Here is a 20,635-nt window from a genome sequence, read left to right on the forward strand (position 1 = left end):
CAGCCCTTGAGGGAAAGCAGCATAAAAAAAGGAGTCCCTCTCAGGGCGCCTGGGCGGCTCAGTTGGTTGTGGCCAGCTCTTGATCTCTGCTCAGGTCTTAATCTCGGAATTGTGACTTTAAGCCCCCTGTTCAACTTAAAAAAAAAAAAGAACCCCTTTCCTTTTTTCAGATACACTTATTTTGAAATGAGTAATTTAAAAAGGTTTTTTTCTGAAGTATTTGTTTAGAGGTTAAGGATTTAATTCAGTCATAAGGGGTAAGAGAAAATTGGGAGATAATCTTTAGTATCAATATAGCTCTTTCATGAGTCTGTGACAGTTTAAAAAAATTCTTCGATAAGGTAATTTAGAACCTAAGTATGTCAGAGACTATGGCCCATGTTACCCACAAGTATGGTTATATATTAGAATATCATCTTTTTTTTTTTTTTTTTTTTTTTTTTGGGGGGGGGGGGGGGTGCAGAGGAAGAGGGAGAGGAAGAATCTTAAGCAGACTCCACAGCCAGCATGGAGCCCGATGCAGGCCTGGATCTCACAACCCTGAGATCATGACCTGAGCTGAAATCTAGAGTTGGACACTTAACTGACTGAGCCATCCACGCACCCCTATATTAGAAAATCTTGAACTGATTTGCAGACTGCTTACTCTTTATGAATTTAGTGAGTCTGAAGATGACATTGGTCTGTGTATCTTTCTGAGAGACATCTTTATTCAAAAGGGAGAAGAGGAGAAAGAAAAGCAAACTGAACTGCTTTACCTTACTTTCAGAGAACTTCCTTGACATATAAGACATGGTGGATATTACAAAAATGAGTGCGTTCTTACCCTTCTTACATCACTTATCTCGTATTTACTGAGCATATATTCTCGGCAACCAGGTCTTGTCAGGTGGCACGTTAAGTCCAAATAATTTGAAACTACTAGAAGGTAGGGTCACTTCCTGAAGTAGTTTTATTTGCTGTACTATGTATCAAGTGGCCAAACAAAATACTAAATAATAAGATCCTTAAGATTAATAAACACCATTGTTAAAACTGGTCACTGAGAAATAGCTCCTCTGTTGTTGGATTAGAAAAAAATACAAAGACGAGGATACAGATGCATAAGGAAAGCTGGAGCAAGAGCTCGTAAACAGGAAGAATTATCTTAAAGAAATAACCTAACTTGGTTCAAAGAAACAAAGTTAGAAATAGCATCTGCTTTAAAAAAAAAAGTGATTGTGGTATTTAAAACCAAGCTGACCTCTTCGCTAGTTTGAAATTTTTGCAGAACAAAATAGTTTTTCATATGCTGTTGCATGTAGAAGAACTTCTTTTGTCTCCAAAGTGAGTCATGCAGGAAGCAGATGGGGAGAAGAGAGCGCTGTTGATGGAGAGAACAGAAAGAAGCACGTGAACTTTCTCGGAGTCTAGGGACTTTAGGAAAAAAACTTTGGTGGAGAGAAAAGCATTGGGGACCCAGGAGACTTGCAAAGCCATGGCACTAAAATGTTGACCTAATAACCCCAGGAAGAAATGAAATGGTGTGGCGTGTTTATGGGGTCTGCCGCGTTCTAGAGGGCCCACGCCGTGCATCCGTCTGAAGCAGGGTCCGTGATTTTCTTGTGTCTCTGCCTTTGTGCCCTCTACCTTTACGAATGGTGGATGCTGAGCGAGCATTCGTGAGATGTGGGAAAATGGAGAGAGGTTTTGGTTTTATTTATTTATTTTTAAATGTTTCATTCATTTGAGAGAGAGAGAGCATGTGCACAATCAGGGCAGAGAGAGAAGGGAGAGGGCGAGACTCTCAAGCAGAGTCCTCTCTAAGCACGGAGTCCGTCCGGGTCCTGAACCCACATTCCCGAGATCACGATCCAAGCCAAAATCAGGAGTTGGGCACTTGACCAACTGATCGTCCCAGGCGCCCCAGGAGAGAGGCTTTCATTTCAGGAAACTTTCTGTTCAGTTGCCTTCCTTGCGCACCTGCAGGAACACAAAGTGCTACTGACGGGGACGCCGCTCCAGAACACTGTGGAAGAGCTCTTCAGCTTGCTGCATTTCTTGGAACCGAGTCGCTTCCCTTCAGAAACCACCTTTATGCAAGAATTTGGTGATCTGAAAACAGAAGAACAGGTACTCATCACGTCTACTTTGTACTTTAGTCATGTAACTGAAGATTAACCCATGAAATGGCAAAGCATTGCTGTTTAGCTTCTTAGGAAAAGTCAAGTCTAGTGAGCTCTGTATCTCCTTTCCTTGAACATTCCAAGTCTTCATTATGGAGCTTTTCTTGTTTGTCTCTTTGCCCTCAGGAAGGGCAATTGGAATTTGTTGGAAGAGGTTACTTACCTGTTCATGTTCAATTTTCAGAGACTGCCGTGCTATTCAGGTCGATGATTTTGCTTTGTGTACTTTTTTTTTTCTTTAAGATTTTAGTTATTTGGGGAGAAGCAGGCTCACTGCTAAGCGGGGGGTCTGACGCAGGGCTCGATCCCAGGACCCTGAGATCATGACCTGAGCTGAAGGCAGAGGCTTAACTGACTGAGCCACCCAGGCACCCCTGCTGTGTGTACTTCTGAGCGCTGTGTCAGAAGGCATGGGAACTTGTAGTTATCAGCCTCCTAGAGTTTTGGGATTCTAACTTTATTTTTTAGCTATGTATGCTTGGCCACAGTGCTTACTTTACTTGTCTATATACTTTCATTTAAACTACTTCAAAAGATTTCTGTGAGAAATAAATGAAGTTTGTGTATGAAGAGCAGGTAGTTATTTTATACATCCTAAGAGTTATGGGAATATTTATTATTATACTGGTTTTGAAATAGATATGCTTGCAGTATGCTTGTGGTCTTGGTCTTTATGTCCGCCCCTCCACAGTTTACTGTCTGAAGCCTCCTACTTTAGCTCAGAGTGAAATCTGTTTTGTTTTGGTTTTTGCTTTCTTAAGATAAAAATGATCTTATCTGCTGTATATCCTATTGACAGTCAATAGAAACGGGAATCAGAGAGCGACATCTCTGCTTGCCTTATTTATGCAAGGAGTAGGGAACTCCTGGCCTACTCATTCTGTTAGCTCTTTCCAGACTGGGAGGAACCTGAAGCCTAGCACTCCCATGTCCCATGAGGTCACCTCTTCCCTCTTCCTCATCATCCCTGTGGCTTAAGACAAACAGAAGGGAAATCTCCGTGAATCAGTTGGGTTCTTTTCTACCGTGTGCTTGTCAGGCCTTCTGGCTGTTCAGGCCCCCGGGCAGCTGAAATAGGCCATCTAACATGGCCTCATTCAACCTTCATGCACTTCTGTCATGAAAGCTGGGAGATTAATGCCTTCATGCCCTTACTGGGCTTTGACAAATAAAAACCAATGCTAAGTGAATAAGATAATTCTGATTTTTCATGTTAGAATATGCAAGCGAATCACAAAACCAGCATTGACCTAAGGTCCTTTTTTAGGTGCAAAAACTCCAGGCTATTCTAAAGCCAATGATGTTGCGACGTCTCAAGGAGGATGTGGAAAAGAACTTGGCCCCCAAAGAAGAAACTATAATTGAAGTTGAGCTAACAAACATTCAGAAGAAATATTACCGAGCCATCCTTGAGAAGAATTTCACGTTTCTCTCCAAAGGTGGTGGTCAAGCTAACGTCCCTAACCTTTTAAACACTATGATGGAGCTACGGAAGTGCTGCAATCATCCATACCTTATTAACGGTAAGCCGCGGCACCAGTAGACACATTTGGGTGACTCCAGAAATCCTCTTCTCCCTCCCGACAGAGGATTTGATACATTGTGGTCATTACTGGATCCTGTCGCCTCAGCACGGGTTTCACCAACTTCCTGTTCTTCCTGACGCCTCCTTCTGGGGAGGCTGCAAGTGAGGGACCATTGCCCCTGCTGAGCTCTGCCACGGGGCCTCAGCACACTGTTCTCCAACTTCTCTGCCTCCATCTTGCCCCTCAGAAGGAGGTATTGGTACTAATGCCTAAAAATCATCAGAAGTGCTAACAGTTAAAGAGAGATTGGCCTCAGCTGAGACTTTCTTGCTGTGTGTGTGTGTGTGTGTGTGTGTGTGTGTGTGTGTGTAAATCAGAGAAGTTGAAGAGGAACTGGTGTGAGAAGGCAGCTGTCAGCTGTCTGGAGGCTTTGGCAGGAGGGAATTTCGGTCTAGAGACCTCTAGGACCTATTCCCTAGGAAGGAGAGATCATTTTAAAACTTTGCTAACAGTTTGTTTCTGTTACTGATGGATACGTTATGGTCTTCCTGTTTTCTTAACTGAATTGACAGTGTCATGTAACTGATTTGGGTAAAAATTGTATACTTCCCAAAATCATTAAGGGGGTAAATATTGCATGCCTGGGATGTGTGGGACACTCTGGAGGATACAGGAGGCTTCAGGCTTGTCAGCAATGGAGATGAGAGAAGCCACAGGGAAAGCAGTGGCATGGAGACAGTCCTATGGGGGTGGGAAGGAGTTTGCCAGTCAGGGTCAGAAAAAGAAAGGCATTGAGGCTGATGTAATAATATGAGCAAAGACAAAGAGACAGGAAAACAAAGGGGAACTTGCCCAAAATGTAAAGCCCGTGTCAGAAACAGTGGGGCAGTGAACGTCAGGCACATACTGAGATGCTGCTGTGGAAAGCCGCAAAGGCCGGGCCGTGGGATTTTGGCTTTTGTCTGCAGGCCGTGGAGAACCGTGGCTAGTGTTTGAGCTGAGAAATGATTCAGGATGCTTGATCTGGCAGCATCGTATAAAACAGATGGGAGGGAGTAGGGAAAGACATACAAGCAGAAAGACCTGCTCGAGGCTCTTGCTGCCTGCTGTCGTGGCCAGAGCTCATACAAGTTAAAGAAGGGGGACGGCCCGCCACGTTGCAGTGTTTGTGTGCAGTTAGGTTCCTTTGGAGGGGAGTAGGAACAAAGATCGGTTCACAATCCATGAAGTTCAAGGGCAGCTAATTTAGAGTTCCTGATCTTTGACCCCCTGTTCCTGGGGGACACACCTGTCAGCCACCTCAGCCCCACAAGTTCCTATTGCGAGATGACAGAGTGGTCCACCCCTTCAAGACCACCTCAGCGCTGCCTCTTTGGTCACTGCCGTGGTGTGACATTGATGGATTCCCTGCTACGACGTTGTGCTCTTAGCTCTGTCTTCCGAAGAGAGTTCTGCGCGTGGTGATTCCGTGCTTGCTGCCGCCAGCAGCGGTCCTGCCGGGCACCACGTGTTTAGGAGCCCGTGAGGCCATTACAGGGAGCGTCACCCAGCCTGTGCCTGAGCTCGGGAGCTGGGGTTGGTGCCTGGGGTGACCGGTGGTGCTAGTACAACGTCTGTGCTTATGTGATACACACACACGCTTGCATTTAATATTTGCTAAAAAGAAAATGAGGAAGAGTAGCCTCCAAGGGGGAAGCGAGAGCCGCCGCAGAGGAGCTGAAATGCCGCTGCAGGATGCGTGCGGGAGGGTTGACCTTGGGTGGCCGTCAGTTCCGTCACGTCTGCCTTGTCTGCTTACATGCTAGTCACCCGCACCGAACGTGTCGAGGGAGGAGTCGTGCGTCCGGTCCCCCTCGCGCTGCCCCCTCCCCAGCACAGCTGGTGGGTCTCTTCCTTGGCTGATTGCTCTGCAGGGTCATCTGCTACACTTCTTGGTTTACCTGGAGTCTTTTAGGACTTGGGAGACTTGGGTCTGTGGCCATTGTCCTAATTGATCAGACCTTGGGGTCAGCGTTTCTGCCTCTCTAGGTGATGAAGTGTCTGTGAAGCCCAAAATATGCCCTTAGTTGAGAAGTTGTAATTTAAAAATACATGTGCACCCTGCCCCCCACATTAGGCATTACAACTGCCCAGATAACTTAACCTGGATGTTGGGGTTCACCGAGGTTGCTCCATGGCCCTATCGCCCATTTTCATCCACAGTCTGGAGTAGAACATATACCAATGTGCTGCTGGCCCTCCACACGTGTATCGAGCCAGTTCAAGGGCATTTTCAGTGTGGCAGTTTACGTTGAAATTTGTACGGGTGGTGGCAGGGTCAGGCGGCCCCAGTCAAGCTCAGGTTCATTTCAAGAAAGCACAACACACTTCTGTAACTGTGGAAAGTGGAAGCAACTGTATGTGCAAGTTGGTAACCTGTGGTAATGTAAGCAAAGCAGAAGGAAGAAAATTAGAAATGACAGTAGAACACAAACTGAGTAATATTTTAAATGTGGGTTAATGTCTTAAGTGCTTAGCACAGTGTTTGGGGTGCTCTGTGAGCACTTGTAAGTGTCTGTAGCTGCTGCTTTACTTCAGTAGCATGGAACATCCAGTTTTAAGTTTCCTGTGTGGGAGTGCAAGTGATGTCGGAAACTTGGTCAAGGTCCCCTAAGGGTCATTTGTTGTCATTGCTGGGGGCCGGAGGAGTTACAGAGAAGAGCAGGCAGAAAGAAAACCAGCCAAAGCTTGCATGATGGAATGAATTTCAGATAGAAAACTGTATCTGTTTTCCTGGTAATCTTCAAAAGACAATAATGCCTTGTTTGTGGCTGGATGACATTGGCAAGATAATAACTTCTCATGAAACCTAGCAAACATTGCAGTTCCTGTCCTCACCATGACCATCTGTTTAGTGAGAAGACTTCCACACTGGTTTCAAGATGTCTTTGATAACCCCCCCACACACACATTTTGAAATATAGCATGAACAATAATTTAGGACAGTGTGAACAAAGTATTTTGGCTTGTCATAACGTATTTCTGGTTAATTTGCAGACTGATATTTATAAATCTAACATCAAGGTAAATAATTGGTAAACTTGGGCACTTTGGCTGTGACATTGAAAGGTAGAAATTGCTTTCCTTCAGTACCTTCCCCGACCTTCTTTCCTTTAATTTGACTATAATGAGTATAGTGCTAGAAGAATCCTATAGGAAATCCGTTTGCTGATATCTTTAAAACTGGCTGCTGCTTTAAGAACCTCAAATTCATAGCAAAGAGCTGGATTGAGTAATTCAGCAGTAGCTTTTATCAGGTAAGAACAAATGTATTTTAATTTTGACTGTTCTTTATAAGATGAGAAATTATTAGTAGCAGTCAAAAAGCAAGGAAGTTATTTTTCTTATCTCTGAGTAAATTTAAAATGAAAAATATTTCTCTGCTAATTTGAGAAATTATTTGTATTTTCAGTTTTTTACTCAAATATTCTAATGTCTGATATTTATCTTGTAAAAATGATTATTTCACTTTTGAAGACTTCATTGACCCTTAGCTTGTTTTAAACTAATATACTGATTCTGAGTTAGAATTTTCACATAGACAAAAAATAACTGCCCAAATACCAGGAGTAAAATCTATTTCTGAGTTGTAAAGCGCTTACACTGTATCGCACATGAACAAACTTTTAACGTAATATATAGACTTAAACCTATTTCCCTGTCTCCTGAGGGCCGCCTTGTCCTGAATCCAGAACCTAGATTTCTACATTTCATGTTTTGAAAAATATGATTCAGCTTTATTCAAGAATATTCTTTATTCAAGAACTTTCCTGTTAATGCTCTTCCACAGCATTTTGTATTTACCTTTTCCTCATTAAAACCCGTCCCCTCTTCTCCCCACTTGGAGAAGGGTCTTGAGTGTTAGCCTCTTACTCCTGTGGAGGAGGGCGTGAGGCGCTAGCGATGCCGACCCCGCTGGCCTTCTCGGCCGGGCCGCCTTCCTCCCAAGGAACGGTGTGCTTTGCAGAGGCCTCAGTGCCTGGGTAAGGGCATTAAGTGACTTTAATCTGTTCTCAGTGAGAGTCTTTGTTGATTAATAATTAACAAGCTGTATTTCCGCATACGGTCCTGCCGTAACTGAATTTGCACAGGTGCCGTTTGAGTGGAAATAGGACGGCGCCTTTCTTCCTTCGGCTGCTGCTGGTGGCAGTTCCGTCCTACAGGCTGTGTGGTCTCACTCACCTAGCCTGTAAGCCCCGTCCGAGACTTCCGCGTACTCCTCTCATGTGGTGTTAGTTCACACATGTTTCAGACTGGTGGTAAGAAGAGTAGTTGACCCTCTGGCACAGTCGAAGGCTGGGAACCAGTCGCATTAGGTGGATTTGTTTGTTTTTCCTAAAGAATAGGTGACACACACCGCCCCCCCCAACCTTTCTGGAGAGGCGCTGAGCACAGCAGCCCTGGCCTGATTAACTCCCCAGACCAGGGTACCCCCATGTTGTAAGCTCAGCAGCTAAGCAGTTGAAGGGAGCTTAGCCTGGGTGTGTTTGGGGGATGGGGGCGGGGGGGGGGCATAAGCGCTTCTTCCCCGGAGATGTCATTCTCTTGAGGCGTCTCTGCCTCAAGGGGAGTTCTGCAGGAGACTAGGAGAAAGAAGGCTAAGCATAGAAGCCTTATGTGAGACAAGGTCGTTTCCTGCTCTTGTTTTTGAAACGCTTGAAAAGCTCTGGCTACTTCAAGATAGAGTTTTTGTACCTCATGAAACTGCCAGATGAGAATGAATGTGGAGTGAGGGTTTAGAGATTGCAACAGAAGATGTGTGTTCAGAACTCCCGCCACCCCCCCCCCAAAATCCCTAAGAATTATCCTGAGAAAGGAATTTCCTTTTGTTGCCCTCCTTTGGGCTGTATTTACATGGGATTATATACAAAAACTACTTCCCCGACACCGTCATTATTAGAACCCGATTCCCCTGTTTCTTAGCTTCAGAACAGATTTTGTTGTTTGTGTTTATATTCAGCTAGTAAACAGTTCTTCATTTCTTTAGCGATTTAGTTCCAAATTTTCTGTAGGTATCTGGCCCTTGGCTTGTTTCTGCCACTTCTGGCTTGACAGTCTGTTGTTGAAATTCAGTTTCTACAGACAGCAAACATTTGTTTGTTGGAAAATGTGGGTTCCCCCCCCAAATGTTTAAATGTGTTGTGCTTAAAACTTTGATCCCTTTTATACTTCCGTGGTTTTGTGTTAGACCTGACTTTTAGTAAGCGGCCGGATTCGTGTTCATAAGCACGAGTGTGGCATTCTGGTTCCTGTAGTTAGCAGTGGGTTTTGAAAGCAAGTTCATTGTTTTTAGTAATAAAAACCTTTTACAGTATTCACGTTATGCTGTCCAATCTCTGCAGGTGCTGAAGAGAAAATTTTGGAAGAGTTTAAAGAAACACACAATCCCGACTCTCCAGACTTTCAGCTCCAGGCGATGATCCAGGCTGCTGGCAAGCTGGTGCTGATTGACAAGCTGCTGCCAAAGCTGAAGGCTGGCGGCCACAGGGTGCTCATCTTTTCCCAGATGGTGCGCTGCTTGGACATCCTGGAGGACTACCTCATTCAGAGACGGTGAGGCCACTGTGCCATAAGAATAAAAAGGAAATAAAAAATGACCTTTCATGGGGCTCCAAGTGGCTCACCTCGAAGTGACATTCGTAACAAAGGGGAAGGAGTGGGGGAGATGTGTCATACCCCTCTCTAAAGACCGTCGGTGTACAGGGCCCGGTCCCTGCGTGCGGTGACGACAGTAGGACTCTGCATACTTTGCACGGCCATTTCGTTTCCCACTTCTTTCTTTTGGCTAGGGGAGAATGGGTCTCACCGAAAAGCAGAATTCTTGTTATTTGACTGCTAGAGATGTCAGATGTTTTTACGCTTGTTATTTTGCGAGCGAGGAAGTAAAATAGAATTTAATTTTTGAGCATTCCACCAGTTATATGCCACACTACCGTAAAACCTGTCTGCTCTGAGGTGATTTCTCGGTAATGCATATCCTACGTTGTAATACTCGCTTTATGGAAAGAAACAAGCGTGCCCTAGTCACGCGCCCGGCCTCCTTGCTAATCCTGGCGTTCTCTAGGTACCCGTATGAGAGGATCGACGGCAGAGTGAGAGGAAATCTCCGCCAAGCAGCTATCGACCGGTTCTCCAAACCTGACTCTGATCGGTTCGTTTTCCTCCTGTGCACAAGGGCAGGAGGCTTAGGCATTAATCTTACTGCTGCTGATACCTGCATCATCTTCGATTCCGACTGGAATCCCCAGAATGATCTCCAGGTAAACACACAACACAATCATCCCTGGATGCCTTTTTTTTTTTCCCCAAAGTCATTCCACTATGATGAAAACTCCCTAGTCAAACCAGTAAAGTTGGATGGTCACCACCACTCAGATGGTGTCCCACGATCGGGCGAATGAACCGACTAGTAGTCACTGCCTTGATAATGCCCGAGTGGTTTCTTCGTGTGTGAGCCTTCTGGACTGCGCCTCTGCGTGTGGGAACGGGGGCCCTGGGAACGGGCATGTGAGTCTTTTCTTTCTTCGGTAGCCATTCGTTTTCTTTTTCTTCCAGGCTCAGGCTAGATGTCATAGGATAGGACAGAGCAAATCTGTGAAAATCTACAGGCTGATTACAAGGAATTCTTACGAGAGGGAAATGTTCGACAAGGCGAGTCTGAAGCTCGGCCTGGATAAAGCTGTGCTGCAGTCCATGAGTGGGAGAGAGAGCGCCGCCAACGGGGTAACGCGCTGGCCTGGGCCCTGCCGCTCTTCGGGCTCTCCTTAGCCTGGCTTAGCTAATGGAAGAAGTGATCCAGCAGCAAATCACTTTCCGGCCTCACTTTTCTCAGCCTGTTTTGTCACAGTGTCTCTTTTTTTTTTTTTTTTTTTTTAAGATTTTATTTCTTTATTTGACAGAGAGAGACAGAGTGAGAGCGGGAACACAAGCAGGGGGTATGGCAGAGGGAGAAGCAGGCTCCCCAGTGAGCAGGGAGCCTGATGTGGGGCTGGGTCCCAGGACCCTGGGATCATAACCTGAGAGGAAGGCAGACACTTAAGGAGTGAGTCACCCAGGCGTCCCTGCCACGTTGTCCTTTTTATGAGTCCAGTTTATCCTCCTTGAGGGGTGCCGGGGTGGCTCTGCCTGTGGCTGCAGTCGTGATCTCAGGGTCTCAGGATCCAGCCCCACATCAGGCCTCAGTCTGCGTCCTCCTTCTCCCTCCCCGCTCGTGGTCTTCCCCTCGCACGCTCTCTCTCTCTTAAAGAAACAAGTCTTCCAAAAACAAATTCCTCCTTGAGTACAATGAGGCATTTGTTTTGTCTACAAACATTTTTCCATTCTAAATGACTTTAAATATCTCACTAAAACAGGTACAGCAACTTTCCAAGAAAGAGATAGAGGATCTGCTCCGAAAGGGGGCCTACGGTGCCCTCATGGATGAGGAAGATGAAGGGTCTAAGTTCTGCGAAGAAGATATTGATCAGATCCTCCTGCGCCGCACCCACACCATCACCATTGAGTCCGAGGGGAAAGGTTCCACATTTGCTAAGGTGTGAATTGGCCTGAAGAGGCAGGTTTTCTATAGAAATGTACTAGAGTTTGCTTAAAGCAGGACCTTATAAAGTGCCCGCAAGGTGCATACATGACATTGGCTTTATAACTGAGAATTAGGAAAGGACCCAGGACCGCCCCTGTGGAGCCCTAATGCATAGAAGATGCTCTGTGGGCTTTTGGGTTCCCTTCTCTGTGTTTGGCCTTGGTAGTCCCCTCACCTTGGCCTCATGTCTGCTTCCTGTGTCCTCGGCCCCACCCTGTGCACTCTGGAGCTCCTGCTCTGACATCATCTTGCTTCCTGAGACCCTGATTCCTGGCGGAGCCTGTAAGAACAGTTGAGTCATTCCTATCTTCGTAAAAAAAGCCTCTCATCTGTTTTGCCCTCCAGCTTCAACTCCATAACCCTTCTTTCGTAGCTAAAATCCACACGAGTGTTGTTTGTACGAGCTATCCCCACTGCCTCGCTTTCTGCTTGTTTTTTTGGCTTTCAGCTTGCCCCCCCCTCCCCCGACCCCTCTGTCAGACCAGCCCTGGTGAAGGTCACCACCCAGCCTCCTTTCCCACTGCTTGATTGGGAGTGCCTTCTGAGGCTTTCCTTGCACGTGGTTCCACCCATCCACACCCAGGCCCTCTTTATACCTTGATTTTTAACAGCTTTATTGAAATGTTACTTACTTGCCATACAATTCACCAGTTTCAAGTGTACAAATCAGTGTCTTCACCATATATTTGCAGACTTGTGCCCCCATCACCACATCTAAGTTCAGAGCATTTCCATCACCCCAGAACCTCTTGCCCATTAGCAGTCAGCCTCTCCGTCTTCCCCTCCCGCGCCCCTCCTCCCCCCAAGTCCTTGGCAGCCTCTAATCTGCTTTCCATCTCTATAGATTTGCCTACTCTGGACATTTCCTAAAATGGAATCCCACAACACGTGGTCTTTTGTTTCTGGCTCCCTGCACTTTAGCGTAGTGGCTTTGAGACTCACCCGTGTCCCAGCATGTGTCAATAATTCCTTCCTCTTTTTCGCTGAACATCGTTCCTATTGCATAGGGTACCTCTTCTACCAGTTGGAAGTGGGCATTGGCGTTGTGTATCCATTCACTAGTTGACAATGAAATTTGGGCTGTCTCCACTTTGGGGTTATTATGAATGTTACAGACATTTATGGACTGGTTTTTATGTGGACGTATGTTTTCATTTCTCTTACGTATAGACCATAAATAGAATTACTGGGTCATATATTCGCTCCATGTTTAACCCTTCGAGGAACTGACAGACTGTGCTCTAGTGACTGTACCGTTTTCTCTTTACACCAGCAGTGTAAAGGGCTCTGGTTTCTCTATATCCTCACCAATACTTTTTATTTTCTTTTTGATTGACTTTTGATTGACTTTTTGATTATTATAGCCATATTTGGGAATGTGAAGAAGTGTCCCACTCTGGTTTGATCTATATTTTCGGATGCTGTTGAGCATCTTTTCATGTGCTTATTGGCCAATAAGTATATCATTTTGGGGAAAATGTCTCTTCACATCTTTTGTTCATCTTTTGAGTTACTTGGCTTTTATTATTGAGTATTAAGAATTCTTTATATATTCTGGATAAAAGTTTCTCTTTAGATAAAATAATTTGCAAGTGTTTTCTCCTAGTCTTTTCTTTTTTCTTTTTAAATTTTTTTTATTTTACAAGTAGGCAGAGAGGCAGGCAGAGAGAGAGAGAGAGAGGAGGAAGCAGGCTCCCTGCTGAGCAGAGAGCCCGATGCAGGACTCGATCCCAGGACCCTGAGATCATGACCTGAGCTGAAGGCAGAGGGTTTAACCCACTGAGCCACCCAGGAACCCTCTCCTAGTCTTTTCTCAACGGTGTTTAATTTCAGTGAAGCCCTGGGTGCCTGCCTGGCTCAGTCAGTCAAGAGTCTCCCTTTGGCTCGGGTCACCATCTCAGGGTCCTGAGATTAAGTCCTGCATGGGGCTTCTTCTTAGCGGGGTGTCTGCTTCTCCCTCTGCCTCTGCCTGCTGCGCCCCCTGCTTGTTTGCGTGTGCGCTCTCTCTCTCTCTCTCTCTCTCAAATAAATAAAATCTTAAAAAAAATTTCAGTGAAGTCCAGTTTACCCATTTTTTTTCCTTTTATTGTTCATGCTTTTGATATGTTGTCCAACATTGTCATCTAACCTAAGGTTATGGAGATTTGCTCATGTTATCTTCTATGGGTTTTATAATTTTTCACTCTTAAATTTAGGTCTGTGATCATTCTGAATGAATTTTTGTATGTGCTGTGAGATGGGGTCCATCTCCTTCCCTTTGCTTGTGGACATCTGGTTGTCCGCCGCTCCTCAGTCTCCGGAGGCTCCCTCCTCTGGGCTCTGTGCCCCAGCACCTTCTCTCTCACGTCTTTTAGCCTCTTTCCAGGTTCTGTTCTCTGTCCTTAGAGGCACTTCACATTCAGCGTGTGCACAGCCACATTCGTCATCCCTGTCCCCCTGCCCTCCATGTGCGCGCACACGCTCGAGCCCTGGAGTTCACCTGACTACTGCCATTCAGATGCCCAGCTTGGCTGCTGAGGCTTTTCTTGGCTTCCTCCTCTTCCTCCTCCTCCGTGCTTCACATCCACCTCGATTCTAACTCCTTCCACTTTACTTTTTAAAGAATATATTTCTAGACTGTCTGCTTTTCTCAACTTCTGCTGGAGCCATTTTCAGTCTTCGCTGCTTCCTCTCTAAACACTGCAGTGTCCTGTTCTACCCTCCCGTGTCCTGGGACACCAGTATGATTTCTCTAACAGATGGCTTTGGATAGGACTGTGTCCATCCTGAGATTATTTCTATTTTGAAAGAGTTCGTGGCTACCTCAGGATAGAGTTCCGACCCCATTAACAGGACGTGCAGGGCCCTGCGTGACCTGGTTTCTGCCTGCCTCACCAGCCTGACCTTTAGCTACTCTCCCCTGACCGTGCTTATCACCAGTCACATGGCACAGTTGCCTCTCTTCTCTTCCGAGCCTTCGCACAGGCTCTGTTGTGAGCATGTCCACATACTTTCCTGTTCTCAGAGTTTTTAACAGTCAGGGCCAGACATTATATTCTGAGGAGCCTTTTCCCAGCAATGCCCTTCCTGCACGCCCTCGTGAACCTGACCAGATCCCTCCTCTGTAGATCAGCTGTACCTGTATGTACCATTATCACCATTGTTGATTACACTGCACTGTCATCTTTTGCTTCCTGATCTGTTTAAACCCCTGGACGGAGAGCTGCCTGGGGGACGGTCTTCCATCCCAGCCCACCGACTGTAGCATCTGGCACACAGTGCAGGAATGCATACGTGCTTGGCTGAATGAGTAAATGAAAGCTGCTTTGCATTTTGCCTCTGAGAAGAGCATCTCAAAGTAATGCATATTTTTTCCCCTTTAGGCCAGTTTTGTTGCATCTGGAAATAGGACAGATATTTCCTTGGATGATCCAAATTTCTGGCAAAAGTGGGCTAAGAAGGCTGAATTGGATATTGATGCCTTAAATGGGAGGGTGAGTGAGAGGTCCCATTCAAACTCTACCTATTGTAACCCAAGGGATTTTTTTTTTTTTTAAGAAGTTTCAAATGTATCTGCTGTCTGTTCTAGAACAACCTGGTTATTGACACTCCGAGAGTGAGGAAGCAAACCAGGCTGTACAGTGCAGTGAAAGAAGACGAGCTGATGGAATTCTCAGACTTGGAAAGTGATTCCGAAGAGAAGCCTTGCACAAAGCCGCGGCGGCCTCAGGACAGGTCGCAGGGCTACGCACGGAGCGAGTGCTTTAGAGTTGAGAAGAATCTGCTCGTCTACGGGTGAGTCAGGCTTGTGTGAAAAACGGAATTTTATTTTAAAGACAAAATTCTAATCAGCGTGAGAAAGTGTATCTGGGTTGGGATTTCTGTGATGCCCTATTGTGCACTCAGGCATGTGACCGAGCAGCCACTGTGACAGGGTCCAGGGTGGTTTGGTTCAGGGGCTCACAGTTCTTAATGTCCTTATGCATTTGGAGGAGCACGAGTTTGTCCCTTAGAATTATGTCAGATCCAGATTTACTTGTTGGTGACTAATAACTCAGAACCACATCTCAAAATTACAAAATCTTTTCCTACTTTAGCTTCGCATAAAGTTTGGGACTGTGGTAGTCTTTTAGTATTTCTCTGCTATGAAAACTTGTTAAAGGCAATCATCTCAGTTATAAAGCTCTTCTAACTCATCTGGAACATAAATGGATGGTTATTTCAACTCTGAACGTGTTGTACTTTTCCTGCTGGACAACGTGTCTCTGAAAGGCAGGGTCCACATCACGTTCATCTCCGAAGAGCCCTCATCACACGGTGCTCGGAATGATGGCAGGGTGCTCACGAAATATCTGAATCTGCAAATAAGAATTCTCTGGCATCTTATGGGCCTCCAGGCAAGTTCCATTCAAATAAAAAAAAGCTACCACCAAAGCGGTATTTCTATAGATCTGATGACATCCTGCTTTTGATGATTTCTTCCCGCGGATTGTCATGAGTTTCAGAATGAACACGCATCTTCCGTTAGCATGGCATACAGGGCTCTCTGGTCTGGCTCTTGTCTGTCTTGTCAGTCCTTTCTGTGGGTAGCCCCGGCTTCTGTTGGGACAGACCACTCCATCTCCTTCCGTGTGCCATGCTCTGTCTCGTGTCTCATCTCTGTCTTTCTACAAGTTCTTCCACTGCCTAGAGCAGCAGCCCCCCCACCCCCGCACACCCAGCCTACAGACATGATCTGCCCACAGCTCCTGTCGCTGACCTCCTGCATCCCCAGGCACACAGCACCAGAGAGTCTGGCTTGCACGTTCATCACACTCATCGCATTGGTTTAGGACTCTGAGTAGCAGGCTTCTCCTGCAGGATCCCCATGTAGAGCTCCATGAAGCCCAGGACTCTCCTCTCTGTGTCTTCAGGGAGGACTGCCGTGCCAGCAGACCCACAGTGAGTGCCTGATCAGTGATTTCATATGGAATCAATGACGTTCAACTGAAGCCCATTCTGTAACTCAAGCTAATTGTCTGCAAGCTAGACACTCTTTCCTGTGTTCTTAGGTCGTGGGCAGACACTGGACACTCTTTCCTGTGTTCTTACGTAGTGGACAGACACCTGAGCCCTTTGCTTCTTGCACCTGCCTGGGTGTTTCAGCCCAGTGATCAGAGTTGAGAATTTTGCTGGTAACTTTAGAAACGGAGTATCTTAATAATTCCTAAAGCTAAGAAGTGGGTGTGGAGCGCCATGCCATGTCTTTGAGGAAGGGCCTCCTTCCTCCCCTAGGCATCACTGTGTAGGAAACACCTATCGGAAGCTGGGCACCGTGCTAGGATCCACAGAGACTGGGGATGCACCTGTGAGCAGGACAGTCACGGCCCCCTTTTCAAGGCAGTTGGGTAAACAGAAATGGCAGGAAACTGTAATGGTGTTATGGCTGGGAAGACTGTAGGTGGAGGGTAGAAGCATGTCACTCTCCTGTAAGATAGCTCTGGTATCATCTCCCTACTTCTGAGGCTTAGGGTTATACAAGAAGGGACTCCGCAGACGGCAACATGACTTGATGCATGGGCATCATGGCTTAGCCTGGGTAGAAGAGAGAGTTGGACGCTGGGCAGGGAGAAGAGAGTTCATGCAGAGAGAACAGTGTGTCCGAAGGGGGTGAGGGTTGGCCCTGCAGTTTGAGGAACTGTGAGTTCACAGAAGCCAGAGAGGACCAGCCAGGACACATGTCCCGACCTGCTGTGGCGGGCCCTGTGCCTCTCATGCCGTGGCCTCCCTGCTGTGAGCAGCTCTCAGTCTTTGAAGAAGGCAAGGGAGTGGCTGGCTTCCGTCCTGCGCGGCAGCCTGGGGAAGACGAGGCGTGGACAGGATCTGCCCGTCTGTTGTGTGCTCTCACACCACAACACCCCGATCGGGGAGCACAGCGCTGTGTCTAACTGGGATTATAACCCTGAACAGTCTATTCAGGGTCAACAGCGTGCTGTCTGTTGTGTTCCGTGTGCGGTTTACACGAGGGCCTGAGAGTTCTCGAAACATGTTATCCATGAATGCTCTTGTACTGGGGAATTAGTGCTCCCTGTGTTAAAAGGAAACTCGAACCTGTTCACAAGCCTTCCTTCGTTACCATGGCATCCCATTGAGATAGATTGAAATAGGACCATTCCTCCTCAGCATTGGGTCCCAGGTGTGGGAGCAGCCACACCCGCCTCAGGTCACCGTGCGTCTCAAATAGCTGGTCGGCATTTAAACGTGCCAGCCGTGACAGGGTGACGCAGAGTGCGAGGTGTCCCGGTCCCCGCATCCTTTCCCCCCGGAGATGCGGCCCTGCCGGAATCTGACTGAGAGAGCCTGTGTCAGGCCCGCGGGCGTTACCTCCATGATGGTTCAACCCAGCACCGAGGCGGCTCAAGCTCAGGCCCTGCTCTGTAACAAGTGTTTTTGACTCCTGCGCCCCAAAGTGCTTTCCTGTCCCCTGATATCAGATACTACTAATTTCGAGCCAGGATTTCCTAACACTGCTACGGGACTGTGGAAGGAAAGCCCCAGATCTAAAATGAAATGTACCATCTACATGCCGAACGTTTGCTTTGCAGCTGGGGACGGTGGACAGATATCCTCTCCCATGGCCGCTACAAGCGCCAGCTCACCGAGCAGGACGTAGAGACCATCTGCAGAACCATCCTTGTGTACTGTCTCAATCATTACAAGGGGGATGAGAATATCAAAAGCTTCATCTGGGACTTGATCACACCCACGGCGGACGGCCAGACGCGAGCCTTGGTCAATCACTCTGGTAGGTCCGCGTCATGCTCTCTGTACTGCAGGCTCTCAAAGAGCCACCTTGGACCCTCACAACGCCACCAAGACCCTATGTCTCCCTGCCACATGCATTGCACTGAGTCCGACATTGTAATTGGGGTTATAGAAAGCTTCTCTGATTATTGTTATCATTGCTCTGATTCTAGGTTTATCCGCCCCAGTGCCAAGGGGCAGGAAAGGGAAGAAGGTGAAAGCCCAGAGCACACATCCCATGGTGCAGGATGCCGACTGGCTGGCGGGCTGCAACCCGGACGCCCTGTTCCAGGAGGACAGCTACAAGAAGCACCTGAAGCATCACTGTAACAAGTATGTTTGGAGGGTCTGCACGACTGGCTGTGACACTCTGCCTCCCGGCTTCCTGCACCTTTACCGTTTTTTCTGGAAACATGGTGCTGGGCCACATGACGGCGCACCTTCAGATGGTGGATTGGTTTGTCTTTTTTTTTTTTAGCGTGATAGATACATAACACGGTCTTCCCATCTTAACCGTTTGTTAGGTAGACAACTCAGCATTAATTACGTTCAGAATGCTGTGTACCCATCAGCACTGTCTGTCCCCCAGGCCTTTTCACTGACCCCAGTGTAAAGTCTGTGTCTATGAGACAGTCACTTGCCCTCCTCCCTCCCTGCCCCAGGTCTCTGGCAGGTGCCGTTCTACTTTCTGTCTCTAGGAGTTTGCCCATTCTAGGTACCTCCTAAGTGAAATCATAGAATATCTGTGATGGCTGGCTTATTTCATAGCATAATGTTTTCAAGGTTCATCCATTTTGTAGCCCGTGCCAGAATTTCATTCCTTTTCGTGACTGAATAATACTGCATTGTACACATATACCACGTTTTGTTTATCCGTTCATCAGTCGACAGGGACGTGGGTTGATGGACACCCTTTTTGGCTGTTGTGAGCGATGCTGCTGTAAATGTTGCAGATAACTAAGTTGTAACCAAGATGTGTTAGAGAATTACTGTTTGCCCTGTTTGACCCCGCCTTCAGCTGACTGCTTCTAGTGAAGGGACCAGGGATTTTACAGGGAATTTTTTGCTTAATAGTACCTCAATGTCTAGGTCCTTTTTTCTTACCTGTGAGCTTAGAATCCCATTCCTTACCTTTATGTCCAGAACTTGATCATGTGTAATTGAAGAACATTAAATCTGTGTTTATTTCATTGCTGGGAGCTCTAATTAACTATCTTCGTACGAAACTAACATTTGCACGTGGCGATTCTTGTTCCATGGCCGTGAGCATGCATTTCTGAGAATCCGTCCAGCCAGCACCGAACAGCTCCAGCACTTGTAGCTTTGTGGGGCCTTGGGCAAGGTCCTCAGCCTCTTTAAGGCTCCCTTGCCTTGTTAACCACCTAGAGCTCTGCAGCAGGACCTCAGCTGGGTGAAGCAGGATATAAACAAATGTGTATCTCTCCTAAAAAGGAGGAACAAAAGTCTGAGCACATACTCCCTGGCAGCGTGCCAAGCCCTCCACGTGCGTGATCTGTGTGACCTGAGACAAGTAGTGCTCTTTTATCCCCCTTTGCCTGACAGGAAAGCGGAGACTCCGGCACTTAGGGTCTCGACTAGTTCGGGAGCACAGCCAGGGCAGGAGTCCGGAATGGAGGAGGGCAGTGCCCCCACTCTCCGGGACCCCCGCCCACCTGGGGAGCCTGCCGGCCCCACGGGGTCATCCCAAGCATCACGTGAAGCAACTCCTGGCTGGCAGGGATGAATGGTTCTCATCCCTTTTCAAACATGGAAGTGCCTTCGGGGCCTACCTTTGATCGTTATCGCTAGATTTTGACTGACAAATTTTTTCCTTTTTGAGTCTGTGAAAAACCATTACCTCAAACCATTTTGGTGCCTCGGAAACTGTTTGTTGTTACTACTGTGGCATAATAGTTCTCCCTAAAATCCCATCCCACTTAACAGCTATCAGAAAACTTCTGTTTCCTGTAGTTTATGTGAACTCTTTTTGGGTCAGTAGCCTTCTGGGTTCTGGAGTCAAACCAGAAGTGGAGTGGTTTGGTGTGGGAACAGCGGCTCCTGTGCCTGGATCCCAGAGTAATGGGGGCGGGAGTTTTTAATTTCCCATTCTAATACCAGTAGCGGACTTCATGCGTACCCTCCCTGGTTAGTATGTGAGATGGTGCTAGTGTGCTCTTCCCCGTGGTCTCAGGAGAAGACTGGCAAGGCTTGCCATCTCCTTTCTGGGATAGGCAAGTGATCCATTTCTTCTTCCTGGTGGGTCGTGCCCTGAGACTTCTCAGGATCTAAGGTGGGGAAATGTTGATGAGAAAATGTAAAAGAAAATGAAACCCAAATCAAGGAACCTCCTAGAAGATAGCTAGCCGGTTCTCTTCAAAAGTTTCAAGACACAAAGACAGGGGAACTGTCTTAGGTTAAAGGAGATGAAGGGGCAGGGCAGTCCAGTGCTCTGTGTGGCCCTGAACTGGATGCAGGTCCAGAAGATGGTCACGAGTGGGATAGCCAGTCAGATGTGAGTGAGGTCACAGACTACTAACGAGTCTCGTCTGTCGGACTTACCAAGT

At 47.0% G+C, this 20,635-nt stretch overlaps 1 protein-coding gene across 8 annotated transcripts in view; it reads left to right on the forward strand.

The window, feature by feature from the left end:
• CHD7 (chromodomain helicase DNA binding protein 7) overlaps positions 1 to 20,635 on the forward strand; it is a 187,586-nt gene that overhangs the window by 146,526 nt on the left and 20,425 nt on the right. For all 8 annotated transcript variants that reach the window (XM_032882612.1, XM_032882611.1, XM_032882619.1 and 5 more), the window contains 10 exons: positions 1,969 to 2,112; positions 3,433 to 3,688; positions 9,073 to 9,283; positions 9,795 to 9,990; positions 10,286 to 10,453; positions 11,083 to 11,262; positions 14,672 to 14,782; positions 14,878 to 15,083; positions 17,873 to 18,072; positions 18,245 to 18,404. In XM_032882612.1, the coding sequence (XP_032738503.1) occupies positions 1,969 to 2,112; positions 3,433 to 3,688; positions 9,073 to 9,283; positions 9,795 to 9,990; positions 10,286 to 10,453; positions 11,083 to 11,262; positions 14,672 to 14,782; positions 14,878 to 15,083; positions 17,873 to 18,072; positions 18,245 to 18,404 (1,832 nt within the window). The remainder of the gene's footprint in view (positions 1 to 1,968; positions 2,113 to 3,432; positions 3,689 to 9,072; positions 9,284 to 9,794; positions 9,991 to 10,285; positions 10,454 to 11,082; positions 11,263 to 14,671; positions 14,783 to 14,877; positions 15,084 to 17,872; positions 18,073 to 18,244; positions 18,405 to 20,635) is intronic.

The sequence above is a fragment of the Lontra canadensis genome, unplaced genomic scaffold (assembly GCF_010015895.1).
Source record: "Lontra canadensis isolate GAN:19392208 unplaced genomic scaffold, GSC_riverotter_1.0 scaffold83, whole genome shotgun sequence".
NCBI lineage: Eukaryota > Metazoa > Chordata > Mammalia > Carnivora > Mustelidae > Lontra > Lontra canadensis.